Source organism: Ctenopharyngodon idella, chromosome 14 (assembly GCF_019924925.1).
Source record: "Ctenopharyngodon idella isolate HZGC_01 chromosome 14, HZGC01, whole genome shotgun sequence".
In the NCBI taxonomy this organism is placed as follows: domain Eukaryota; kingdom Metazoa; phylum Chordata; class Actinopteri; order Cypriniformes; family Xenocyprididae; genus Ctenopharyngodon; species Ctenopharyngodon idella.
In genome coordinates, this window is record NC_067233.1 from 19565234 (window position 1) to 19578905 (window position 13672).

The 13672-nt window shown below is 36.8% G+C and overlaps 3 protein-coding genes across 4 annotated transcripts; 2 read left to right on the forward strand and 1 right to left on the reverse strand.

The window, feature by feature from the left end:
- The first annotated feature begins 19 nt into the window (after window positions 1-19).
- Window positions 20-3336, forward strand: nme5 (NME/NM23 family member 5). The gene is made up of 6 exons (XM_051860228.1): window positions 20-125; window positions 275-431; window positions 1096-1301; window positions 1668-1768; window positions 1863-1981; window positions 3116-3336. The coding sequence occupies exons 2-6, from the start codon at window positions 288-290 to the stop codon at window positions 3203-3205; spliced, it is 660 nt and encodes a 219-aa protein (XP_051716188.1). The 5' UTR covers window positions 20-125; window positions 275-287; the 3' UTR covers window positions 3206-3336.
- Window positions 3337-3967: 631 nt separating this feature from the next.
- hnrnpaba (heterogeneous nuclear ribonucleoprotein A/Ba) lies at window positions 3968-7522 on the forward strand. 2 transcript variants are annotated; one of them, XM_051860225.1, is made up of 9 exons: window positions 3968-4064; window positions 4295-4540; window positions 4891-5059; window positions 5147-5305; window positions 5569-5724; window positions 5989-6076; window positions 6529-6696; window positions 6799-6884; window positions 7173-7522. In XM_051860225.1, the coding sequence occupies exons 2-8, from the start codon at window positions 4323-4325 to the stop codon at window positions 6867-6869; spliced, it is 1029 nt and encodes a 342-aa protein (XP_051716185.1). In that variant the 5' UTR covers window positions 3968-4064; window positions 4295-4322; the 3' UTR covers window positions 6870-6884; window positions 7173-7522. The 2 variants fall into 2 exon arrangements, with proteins under 2 accessions (XP_051716185.1, XP_051716186.1); XM_051860226.1 differs by lacking the exon at window positions 6799-6884.
- Window positions 7523-9196: 1674 nt separating this feature from the next.
- On the reverse strand, window positions 9197-13639 carry eif4ebp3l (eukaryotic translation initiation factor 4E binding protein 3, like). The gene is made up of 3 exons (XM_051860229.1): window positions 13254-13639; window positions 10567-10740; window positions 9197-9775 (listed from the first exon to the last, which is right to left on the reverse strand). The coding sequence occupies exons 1-3, from the start codon at window positions 13384-13386 to the stop codon at window positions 9744-9746; spliced, it is 339 nt and encodes a 112-aa protein (XP_051716189.1). The 5' UTR covers window positions 13387-13639; the 3' UTR covers window positions 9197-9743.
- Window positions 13640-13672: the final 33 nt, after the last annotated feature.

Sequence of the window (13672 nt, forward strand, 5' to 3'; positions counted from 1 at the left end):
GGCGCTACTGCATGTTAATGTAATTTATGCAACTGTAACCTAGCAACAAGGCCAACAAACCCGACTCTTCCCAGAGGACGCGACATGATACAGGCGCCTGAATTAAATAACTCTTTATGTTGTAGGTAAGAAAATCGTGCTAATCTTGCTTGCATTTTGGTAACTATGACTATTTGCACTTTATAATTTGAGAAATGCAGCCTTGCCAATTCAAACAACTTAGAATTTAACCGTGAAAAAGTCCAGTAATTGCAGTGAAATTGTGTAAAACTAGCTGATTTAAAGTCATGGAGAGCGACAGTCCTCAAAAACAGATGCCAGAACCTCGTATCTTCGTGGAGAGAACTTTGGCTTTAATCAAACCTGATGCCATCCACAAAACTGACGAAATTGAGGACGTTATTCTTCAATCTGGATTTACAATTCTGCAGGTACGTAATGGAAAGATAGATAGCACATTTGTACTAAATATTTTACATGATGCATAAAGGTAGAAACACACCAGGCCGACGACGAAAGCAGACTGCTGGGTTGGCTTACGTCGGCAGCATTTGTGTCCAAAGTTGGCCTTGACGCACTAAACCAACTCTCGACGGCCAAGTAGCACGTCCGTTCTGCGCCTGCGTAAGATGAAATGCCTTTCCGTAGGTGGCAGTAGCTGAACAGCCAATCAGAATGATCAGACGGACCGACGAGCTCTGACGCCGATTCAACATGTCGAATCCATAGTAGACATGAAAGTCTATGGTAGAATCGGCCGAAAAAAAGCCGACGAGGACCAACTGAGAAAACTTAGTCGGCCATCGAACAAAAACTGACCGACGTGCCGACCGTCGGCTTGGTGTGTTCCTGCCTTTAGGTTTCTGGAATAGACACAATTGCTAAATTTGTCATTTTGGAAGCACAAGACAGTCACGTGATGTCTGATGCATCTACTTTGCACTATGAGGCTGGTGAAATCATGTAACTAGTTTTAAGCCACAGCAGAAATGTACTATTATGTCAACTAACGGCTCATATTTTGTAGCCAGCCTGGATGAAAAAAAACCATAATATTTGCAGAATATTTGCTTGCTTGTGTTTCTTATTTATCAGAAAAGGCGACTTCAGCTGAGTCCAGAGCAATGCAGTGATTTCTATGCTGAGCATTATGGGAAGCTGTGTTTTCCCCATCTGACTGCCTTCATGAGCTCAGGACCGGTTGTTGCTCTAGCACTGGCCCGACACCAGGCTATTGCCACCTGGAAAGCTATAATGGGACCAGTCAGCAGCATAAAGGCTAGAGAGACGCATCCCGACTGGTAATGAATGTCATTGAATGAATCTTCTCTCTCTATGCAGGTGGTTTAATAACAAAATGGATGACTTATGAAGCTAAATTCTCATGTACTGTTGGGACAACTATCACAGTGCACCATTTTCTGTTCCTTTCAAACTCCTGGCCAAATAAATGGATACTTTTGTTGGATTTTATGCACTTCAGGCTAATAATTTACAAAGCTATTGTTCATTGCAATGCCTAAATCAATCACATAGCTCATTTCTGTCATTGCAACAAGTCTATATTCATAGACGTGTCATGTTTCAAAATAAGTCAAATTTTGTTTTGTTTTTTCCTCTTTCTGGGAAATACACTACTGGGTCCACATCAACACCATCACCATCAGTCTGAGAGCGAGACTGGGCACGTGTGATCTGCGGAATGCTGTGCATGGCAGTGAATCCTTCTCTGCTGCTGAGAGGGAGATCAGGTTCATGTTTCCCAACTGTGAGTGAATCTAACCCTAAAGTTTGATGAACAAGATTTAAGCATAGTAAAAAAAAAAAAAATTATTATTATTATTATTTGTGATCTATTTAAGCTGTGATTGAACCCATTCCTATGGGAGATGCTGCCAAAGATTACCTGAGCCGGTATGTCAGCCCAACACTTCTCACTGGACTGACAGAGCTGTGCAAGAAAAAGCCAGTGGACCCCTTTGTAAGTGTATCTTTTAATAAAAGTATTAAAAAGTAATTCTAAAAAGATTATTTAAAATATATAATGCTTTGTTTCCCAAAAGAAGCTACAGGAATTACATGAGGACAAAAAAATAATGACAATTTTCATTTTTGGGTCATTTCTTCGTCAATTCTTCGTCATTTCATTTCTTCACCAAAAACTGTAGTGCCAATTTCCTTTCCTTTGACACCCTGGGCCCAGTTGTTCAAAATAAATTCAATCAGATTTCAGCTATCGGATTGGATCAAATCTTAAAAATGGGTTGTTCGAAAGAAGAAAAAAAGTAAGCTGAAATCAGATTAGATCACATAATCCAATCATGGTTTTCATCTTAATCAAACCTTAAGTATGTGTTGTTCAAACTTTTTAGGATTGGGATACCTTTGATCAAAAAAAAAAAAATCTGGATTATCTTGATCCCAGATGATGGTTTAATTCTGGATGGATTTCAGGAACAAACACTTTAAAACTGGTTAAAATAATACAATAATAAATATTAATAAACATTTGCATCATGTAGTGTGTATATACAGTATATATTTATATTTTGCATTTGATTTGTTTAACCTTTACAGTGATAAAGTTGTAGACTTTAAACCTTTTCTGTGCAATAAAGTACGCCCCAACAGCTATCAATATCTAACAAAAGCTGTCATTTATCACTGTATATTAATTACATTTGAAACAGTCAAAAGATGTTTCTAACAATTGCATCCCTTATTCCATGTATATTTTTCTTGTTTTTGTTGTGGGTCATATGAGGGATTTGGCTGAAAATGAAAATGCAAAGGGATGTCCGTATTGATTTATTGTGCGGTTTTCTCTCTTCAAATAAAAACACTTAAAATGTGATCCCATGCTGACTGTTATATCTGTTGTTCTTTATACAGCTAGTAGCCTGCATTGTAATTTGTAGTCCCATTGTTGGTGATCCAATCTAATGTTGCTTTGAAAAACTGGCACTATAGTAAAATGGATTACAAGACATGGGATTTACAAATACGAGACATTCTGATTCGGATTAAACTTTTTGAACATCTGCGCCTTGGTTTTGTTATATATCTATATGCTGTTTACTCGGTTATTTTTGTACTGTATCATTTTTCTTTACAGACATGGCTTGCTGACTGGCTGATGAATAATAACCCTAATAAGCCCAAAATATCTGATGGAACAGTAGTGAAGCCAACTACTACTGCCTAGACTGATTTGTTTTTCAAGCAACAAGAATTTACCAACAAGTTACTGTCTTGATCTATTTTGGTTGTTTTTTCATTTCATTCGAACTGTTATGTAATAAAATTAAGTGTTGTTTATAAACTATGCTGATTTAACCCTTGTTGTATTGTGCTAAATATTTTCTTATCTAAATATTTAGCTTTAAATTGTCATGTTTAATTTAAATGTAAGACAAAATTGCAAATTTACAGTATCTTTTTGTCGATTACTACTACCGTAGAAGGCCTATTCTAACATATTCATCATCTCCCAATAAAATAGTTTTTTTTTTATACATTTTTACCCTTCTAATGGCGATAAACATTCAACTCACAATCAATGTTTAATGTGAATAACTCCGTAGATTGAGACATAATTATCCGATCTCGACAACAAAATGAATGTTAGCATGCTAATGATTCAAATGCCTATTGCAAATGTAGCTGTAACCTCTTCGCACTACTATTTTGACTAAGTATAACAAACACAAACGGCTGTTTCGGCTTCTTCTTTGTAGACTGCTTCTAAAATATATATATACACTTAATTTACAAGTGGTCAACAACATGTTTGTAAACCAGACAAGAACAAAGACTTCTTCCCCCACTCGACACGAAGGTTCAGAAGAAGCGCGTTTGGGGGAGGATTTCTGTGACGTGTAAAAGACATATTTAATTGGTTGTTAGAATGATAGGCGTTCAAAGCCATCCAATCAAATTTGCCCTTACTAAAATTCCTTTATCTTCCATCCAGTAATATAAAACCAACCGCTTGTCGGCGCAATAAGGAAGGGCCCACACCGCGGAAAGCGTTCCACGGAGACTTTTCACTTGCTGCTTTTAAGGTAAAGTATTTACGAGCAAATTATGAAATTATTAGTCCCAGTGTGCGTATTTAGTTGTGTTAACCCTCATATTTAATTCTAGGACAGTAAAGCTGTGTATTTATGAATTAGGACAACGATATGTTTACATTCTTGTTGCGTATGAGAATGCAAGCGCCGCTGTTCAAAATGGAGGTGCATATGCGTTATATAAGGCGCTTCCTTTTGTAACCGTTTCACATTTTCTGCAGTTTTAGGTTTTTACATTCAACTACCACCATGTCAGACGCCGAGCAGCAGTATATGGAAACCTCAGAAAACGGCCACGAGGGCGAAGATGATCTGAACGGAGCCGGGCAGTACGAGGAGGGCAACGGGAATGCGCAGGCCGGGGCGCAGGGAGACGCCGGTGCGGACGAAACGGCCGGGGATGAGGATGAAAATGGTGCGTCGGACGGCGGGCAAATTGACGCGAGCAAAGGAGAAGAAGATGCGGGGTATGTTAGAGGAATAATTGTGCTAAATGCTCGGACATAAAATCCTTTGTTCCTTCCGTCTTTGTTGGCGCCATGTGTCTTTTGTAGGGGGATGGGCAAATTTGGTGAATTGAGCATAAAGAGGCATTTTAAAATTCACTGGTGCACGCTGTTGTTTCCGTGGGCGAGCGTTTCTATATTTTTGTGTGTTTAAAACGCATCTGTATTGTGTTGCAGTTTATATTTACATGTATTAATAGAACGTAGGTTTTTTTAATGCAAGAAATTGGGAAATTGTAAAATCTGCGCTACCACGCCCCCTCCTGGTCTCACCCTTTTTCCTGCTTTTTTTTTTTTTTTTTTTCCTCCAGGAAAATGTTTGTTGGGGGGCTCAGCTGGGACACTAGTAAAAAGGATCTTAAAGACTACTTCTCTAAATTTGGAGAGGTGACAGACTGCACCATTAAAATGGACCCCAACACTGGACGGTCAAGAGGATTTGGGTTTATTCTTTTTAAAGAGCCAGCTAGTGTAGATAAGGTAAGCTTTGCTGCTTAGGAAAACCTAAAGTCTTGTAATGTATTTAACCATTGAAGACTCTTCATCGAATTCCTCTTCTTTGCACAGGTTTTAGCACAAAAAGAGCACAGACTGGATGGACGACAGATCGACCCTAAAAAAGCAATGGCAATGAAGAAAGAACCTGTTAAGAAGATCTTTGTTGGTGGACTGAACCCTGAAACTACAGAAGAGAGGATCCGCGAGTATTTTGGTGCCTTTGGCGAGGTATTGGAGTGTTCCTTTTTAGCTTTTTAATTTCTTATGTTTTATTTTAGGCCTGCTGGAAAAAAAAAATGTGTACAATCTCTTAAGTTTACTTTGAAAATATGCATTCATTTTTGTTTTTAAAATTAAAGGAATGATCAAGTATATATTGCCAATTCTTTCAATATTTGCACATTTGTGTCTGTAGTTGTTGCTTCTGCATTTTAAACTTGTGCATTTTGTTAACTTTTTTTTTGTTTGTTTTTTTTGTTTTGTCACTACAGATTGAGACTATCGAACTTCCAATGGATCCAAAGACAAATAAGAGGAGAGGGTTTGTCTTCATTACCTTCAAGGAGGAAGATGCTGTCAAGAAAGTTCTGGAAAAGAAATATCACAACGTCAGTGGAACCAAGGACACAAATGGAAAAGAAGGCCTTGTGAGTTTCCAGTGTGACATCCACCTTGAATTTACTGATAAATGTGATAAATTGTTGTTCATATTTTGACATTGTGCTATTCGTTTATACTTACCATCAATGTAATGTAAGATTATACAATGTTCATATGATATTCCGTGTCTACTTATTTTAAGTATTGATTTTAATGGTATATTTAATGGTTTTAATGGTATTTTTATGCAGATGTTTTACTGTTATGATTACTCTTTCATTATTCACTCAATTGTCTTTTCTTTCTCCCAGTGTGAGATTAAGATTGCACAGCCTAAGGAAGTGTACCAGCAGCAGCAGTACGGAGGTCGCTTTGGAGGAAGAGGAAGGGGGCGTGGAGGTTAGTAAAGCTGAATGTCTATCTCCTATTGGACTGTCTGAATCTGCCACTCAAATTCTAGGCTGCATAAGTCTGAGTAAAGTTTACTAGACCAGATAACGACTGCTTGCTTATCAAATATACACTGATCTACAACAGCAAAACAAAACTCAGTGCAGTTGCCCTTGTGCATCTGCATATGAATCAAATTCAGGCTAATTCAAACATGCTACTGAATCTGAATGTCTTATAAATTGATTAAATGTTAAACATTGGTAATACAAATACAATCTCATTCATAATTTATTATTGCTCACATGCAGATATTGTTGTTCCGTACATATGAAGTTTTTAGATTCAATCCATCGTAGAAACATTTGGCAGATCCAAAGCTTAAGTAGAGACCAATTGCTTTATGGTTTAAGTCACCTACAGGTATGCTGTGTTTAAAATAGTTTGTTTTGTTTTTATAGGCCAGGGTCAGAACTGGAATCAGGGCTACAGCAACTACTGGAATCAAGGCTACGGCAACCAGGGTTACGGCTACGGAGGACAGCAAGGTTATGGTGGATATGGTGGATATGGAGGCTATGGCAACTACGATTACTCTGGAGGCTACTACGGCGGCGGATATGACTATAGTAAGCACTGATTGACCTTGGGGTTTCCCCACCGTCCCCGTTGGGTTCTTGTGAATACGAGGGACTCAAGTTCCTTTCTCTGCTCTTCTCTTACCCCCCTAGACCAGGGCAATACAAGCTATGGAAAAACTCCAAGACGTGGGGCTCACCAGAGTAGCTACAAGCCATACTGATCATGTGTAGTTCAGGTATGAATTTTTATTTTTTCCCACCACTCATGGTAAGGTTAATTTGATTGTGTCGCTCCATTACCAATTCATCTCCATTTACCCAGCCGAACTATAAGGCAGATAGAACAGATCCGTTTGGGGAGGGTTTTCGAGATCTGGTAGGGTTGTAGTGGTAGATCATGATAGGCCCCATCTCTTCACTTCACTTTTTTTTTTTTTTTTTTTTTTTTTTTTTTTTTTAACAAAATACACGTATAGTAAATGTGGTTTAAAGCAACTAAGCCTCAGTGTTTTCTCTTTTTAAAGGTCGTAAAGCTACCGAGCAGGAACCAGCCGTCTGGTCACAGTGAACATTGGGGTCTTTTACTTTTGGAAGCTGGCAGAATCTGGACTTCTGCTTCATTTTGTACAGAAAACATAAGGAACTGGGGGGGTGCAAATGTCACTTGTCATTTGTTTTATAATTTTTTTTGTTTTGTTTTTTGTGTCCTTTTTACATTTCCAGAGATGGAAGTGTTATTTTTTTACTGTACTTTTTGGTACCTTTTTGATTCTAATGTATTGTATGGTTGTATTTTACATCATGGCTGTGTCTATCACATCTAGGCTCAGAGCTTTCAAAATGCTTTCAAAATAAAGAGTTTTGGTTAATTTTTCTTTAGTGTTTCTAGATTATATATATTTTTTTTTTTTCCTGTCACCTGTGCTCTGTGTTGCAAAGTTGCATGGCTTCGAGGTGAGATGAAAAGGGATTTCTAAACGATTGTAAGCTTGTCCATTAAAATGTTAGTGGCAGGTCTTGATGACTTTTTTTTTTTATTATTTTAAAAAAAAATTTTTTTTTTTTTTTTTTTCTCCCCCCTCTATTGCTTTTAAGGAGATTTCCTCCTGTATTGTTAGATATTTAAGAGTGGCTTTAATAGTGATTAAACTATACCTCAAAACATACACACAGGTAATTGTAACATGATTCTTTCTCAAAACACTGGATACACATTCCTCCAGTGTCTTGGACAAATTTCAAGAAATAAACTTGATTTTTAAGATGTCTATTGTATGTCTAATGCTTTTGCGTTCAATCTCCATAATGAAGTTGAACCATCAACCTGAAGTTTGCATTTGAAGAAATGAGTGTCTAAAATGTGTAAGATCTAACATTTTTACTGTACAATGTGACTGAAAACTAGGTCACTAAATGTTTGAGAGAGTTCAGTCAAGGTAGCTGGACAATAAATGTAGAATAGAATAGGTCATTGGTTGAACTGGGCCAGTTTGTATCTAAACCTGATAGTAGTAATTCGTTTTGGAACACAGCCTAGAGGGACATGCGTGGATAAAGCAGCTTGTTGTTCCAAACTTAATCTGTGAGAAGAGAAGTTACTGCAGCACATGCATCTTTCATTTCTGCTTTTGTTAGAACTTGAATTTCTATTTTGAGCAGCAGCAAACTTTTTTCCAATACCAGAATGTTTTTCCCTTGAGCTAATATGCAGAGGATTTTGAGTGAGTTTTAAGTTGAAACATTATAGAAGGGAGTCCAAAAGTGGCATGGTGTGTAGTTGTACAGCATCTACCAGCATGCTGATCAGATACAATACTGTTCAAAAAATACTTTTTTTTTTTTTTTAAGAAATGAATACTTGTTAAACAAAGATGCATTAAATTGATCACAAGTGCCAGTAAAGGCATTTATATGTTACAAAAGATTTCTATTTCAAAACAATGCTGAATTTTCTAGAATCCTGAGTTTTCACAATTTCCACAAAAATACTAAGCAGCACAACTTTTTTTGATATTGATGTGCAGCAAATCAGCATATTAGAATAATTTCAGAAAGATCATATGACACTGATGACTGGAGTAATGATGCTGAAAATTCATCTTTGCTGACATTACATTTTAAAATATATTAACATAGAAGACTGAAATTGTAATATTTCACAAAATTGCAGTTTTTACTTTATCAAATAAATGCAGTCTTGGTGAGAATGAGACTTCTTTCAAAATCTTATCAACCCAAACTTTTGAACAGTAGTGTACATCTTTTGTCCATGAGGTCCACTTATATCTTCTAGTATTTTGTTCAAAGACAGTCGTAATTTACTTCATGACATTATTACATAATGTCTACTTATAAATTTTTCTGCATTGCAAGCCCTGGCATTTCCTTCTGTAAATGCAAATCTAGTTTATCTAGTTAGCAGTAGAGGGGAGTTCCAGTGATTTTTGTAGGTGAGTTGTGCAAGTTTTGAAACCAAGATAAACAAAATGCAGTTTTCCAGTATGCAATTTTCTCAAAAACTCTAAATTGATCAAAAGACAAGTATATCTCATTTTTTATTTATCTATTTTTTTTTTATTGCAATCAAAATAATAAAACCTGAGGAAATCCAGGCAAATGAAACACCAGGAAAACCCTGAGGGGACACGGTGGTGTACGTCTATGTTCTGATGTGCTTTTCCAAGTGAAACACCAAAGGCATGCAACAGACATTCATTTGGCATTTAGTCGGCCTTTACCATTAAACAATCAACGTTTGCTGAGATATAATGCTCAGAAATTAGAGATTTTGCCATGGTTTTGTCCCAGCTCACACGTAATGCTACATTTTCTTAAAAAAAAAAAAAAAAAAAGTAGAAAGTACCATATGTACAATAAAGAACTTTAAAATACCGCCACTTACAAACAATCATGTTTTTTTTCTGGTAAACGTTGAACAAGTACTTTTAATCAAAAGAACAGGACACCCTTTGGGTGTTTAGCTCATTAAAAAGCCTGTTAATCTGGTGAATATGTGATGTCCGCTGATTGTGAGGTAAGCAGCATCATCCCGACAGATAAAATAGAGAGTTCTCCACAGGAGGTAGATGAAAGACTCAAATGTCCATCTCAAACTGGTTGTCATCAGCTAAAAAAAAAAAAAAAAAAAAATAGAAATAAGAGATTGGTTCTTTGAGGCATTTGAACATGGAAATTTGAAAATCCAAGCAAACTGGAGTGAACTCTTCACAAAAGTAAGGATAGTTCACCCAAAAATTAAAATTTTGTCATCATTTATTCACCCTCAAGTTGTCTAAACCTGTATAAATTTATTTGTTCTGCTGTACACAAAGGAAGATATTTGGAAGAATGTTTGTAATCAAGCAGATCTCGCCCCCCATTGACTACAATAGTAATTATTTTCCTACTATGGTAGTCAATGGGCATGAGATCTGCTTGGTTACAAACATTCTTCTAAATATCTTCCTTTGTGTTTAGCAGAACAAATAAATTTGTACAGGTTTAGAACAACTTGAGGTGGAGTAAATGATGACAGAATTTTCATTTTTGGGTGAACTATCCCTTTAAAGGGTTCCGTCAGGCGCTTCATATATAGAACCTTTTAGAGGTTCCCATCATGGGATCATTTTATGCATTTTGTTTTAATTCATTTTTTATTTTAATTAAATTTTATTTTATGAATTAAACAGATCTTAAACATTCTTTTTCACTAGAAAAAAAATAAATAATAACCTATTAAACATGAAAGCTTTTTGGCATAAAGGCTCTATATAGACCCCACTGAACCTTGTTTTCCAAAGAGTACAGAATATACTGAAATTAATTTATTTCAGGAGAAACCTGAAGGCTTAATGTTTCCTGGAAATGGTATCACAGAACAGGTTTTCTTTCTTTTTCTGGAGCAGACAGCAACTTTACCTGCCAGACCCTTCTCCTCCTCCAACTCCTCTTTGAGTTCCTGCAGTTTGGACATTGGATGGTGTGAAGGAATGGTCACCCCAGGAATCTGGGGCAAACAACAGGGTGGGGTCCGGGCAATGGGAGAGTTCCTACAGTCGAGGAGGAACTTTCTGTCATAAATGATCCGAGTTCCTGGAGGAGGGATATGACATATATTATAGCAACCAATCGGATGGCTAGAGAAAAAAAAAAAAAAAAAAAAAAAAAAAAAAAAACATATTTACATTCTGCTGCAGAGTACCATGTGTGAGGGGGGGAAAAACCTAGGATTCAAGTCAAATGTTTTAGCACTCAAAAGCAGTCGTTGAAATGTGGGTTTGAAGTCAAACATATGGATTTCTTGGGATTATACCAAACAAACAGTAATTCTAATCTATTTAACAAAATAAAAGAAAGATAGCAACTAACTTGATGTGCCACTTAACACGCCCATGCTATTGGACAGCAAACAAAGACTCAAATGTTTGACATTTTGCAAGTGAAAAGAAGCTCTCAAGCTCCCACAATGAAAATGGGGTGAACTGAATTGCTGGACTCAGCACCTCCCATTTTAGTTCTAGGAAATTTGAGCACGTCTGCACGTGAGCATGCAGAGCCGAGCCATGGGGGCACCACGATGTAGCAGAGTTTAACCTCAAGTTAAGAGAAGTTGTGAACACACTTCACTAGCCCTGGTTAGATTTTTTCTGACTTGAGAACTGTTAATGGTGCTACTTGCAAGTCTGATATATGTGATAGTCTCTAAAGCTATACTGTACCTAACAGTGGCTGAAAAACATGTTACGCAACTTTTGCTATTCAGTGCAATGTGTTCTGGACAAAAGGGGGTTGAGAGAGGAGGGGGAAGGGCAGGGTGTGGACGGAGATGATGACAGGGGTTGGACAAACAGTGGTCACAACTGGAAGCTGCTCTGGCCAGTGGAATGCGGGGAGACCAACTAACTCACAACCAACAGTTTCTGCAAGACTTTGTTCTGCTGAAGCATGTTTTGCTCAACTGCTCTTCAACATCTTAGAATTCAAGAAAGATTAGAATTCAAGAAGTTTTCATAATGAAAACTTGAAAAAAAAATGTGAAATTACATTTTGTATAAAGAAAATAAAGTCTATTTTTGCACTATTACTATAATTATATTTGCACTTGACTATAATTTTTTATTGTGACAATTTCCCCAAAATTATACTTTTGTATAATTTTTAGTATTTTTAATTAAATCAAAATAATTAAATACTTTAAATAATTATATATATTCATAATTAGTGTAGTTTCCATTATTGTCGAGGGAATTATTGTCATGATGTCAAAAAAAAAGTCCTAAAAACAGGCTTTATTTCTTTGTTTTGGTTGTGGAGTGAAATGCAATCTGTACAAATTTTGGCAGACATTCACAGTTAGCCTATTTATAGAGAGAAAGTACAGATATAAATATATGTACGTACATAAACATGCATGCACATGACTCTGATCTGTTTTTTTCATTCTTTGGTGAGGGAGCCATCCATGATACAGTGGCCCCAATGAACCCATATTCCAGAGCACATAGAGTTCTGTTATTCCTGAAATCCACAACAGCTGTGGAGAGGGGAGGGGTGTTTCTAAGAATTGCCTCCTCCTCTGGCATGTGCTACAGTTATAGCCACATGCGAAAGATATTCTAGCGAGGGACAAAGGAGATTGAGAAACATGCGGGTCCTGCCCAGAAAGTAAAAGGGGTCAAGTGTTTGTTTTTCACATGATTAGATTAACTCAATGCCTAGTATCATTTTGGGGACATGCAAGTCACAAATCAGATAACCAGACATTGTTACATAACAAGAAGCATGGCAGTTGGGCTATCTTGCTGCAGATGGTCTGCCATCAATGATTAACTTGTTGTGCATAACAAACGTTTGTGTAGCAACAAGAAGCAACATCTCAGATCATTACAATTTAATAACATAAACAGAGGTTTTATTTTTCATTTACTTGTGTTAAAATACATGCCCATCCCCTGGTTTAATGCAAAAAATAAAAAATAAAAAAATATAGCTTTATTTAAATTCATATATGGGTCGATCCTATGTATTAATGCAAGTCAACCTTAAAAAGTACTTTCATATTGCTTAAAATAACTGTGCAGTTTAACACATGGTGAGTTGTAACACCAATAATTTAACCAACAGAAATTAGTCTGAAACTACTTAGAAAAGTTTATTTTACATTTATTTTGATTTTGTGATCATTTTAATGGGATTATATATTTTGCATAAGCAAGTTCTCTTGCTTACTTTGATGTAAAACATCCATTTTAATAATTTTTTTTCTGTTTTTTTTTTTTTTTTTTTTTTTTTTTTTTTTTGGTCAACATTAAAAAAAAAAAATGAAGTGATGGTGGACGGCAAAATGTGTTACAACATACAGTTTAAACCATCCCAAGATGGTTTGCTGGTCTTAGCTGGTTAAAGTTGGTCTCCCAACCTGACAAGTGCCCAAAATCCACCTAAACCAACAAACAGACCACACTGGGAGACCAGCTAAGATCTGGGTTAAGTTTTTCCCCCTAGCAGAATAAAAACAAACAAACATAATATTCATCAAAATACATGTTCACCTACCTACAACAATAAAAACAAACAAACTGTATAATCATAAAACACTGTCTTACCCCCTGGTGTGGTGGAGAAGAGTGTTCCTCCAGGGGTCTGACTGTAGCAGTCTGGGAGCTGAGACCAGTCTTTGAGGTGCAGCACGCGCGTGGGAATGGGGCAGCTCTTGCTCTGCTGCGTGTTGGCGGACATCGTGGGTGAAATGCGCTCAAAACTTTTGACGCTAAACACGGTGATATATAAGGGCTCTAAAGGGTTGCTTCTATCCAAAAACCTGTCTATACGACGTGTCTGGTTAAGATCAAACTTGTCTCAACAAAGTTTTAACAACATAAAAAATACCAAAGATATTTTTAGCGTGTTGCAGACAGCACTGGTCTTGTGATACTCGAAGAAGCGAGACTGTCAGTCCGCAGGGCTGAGGCGCAGTGGTGGAGCGCTTGGGTGAGTGAGGGGGTATTTAACAACAGAACCGACT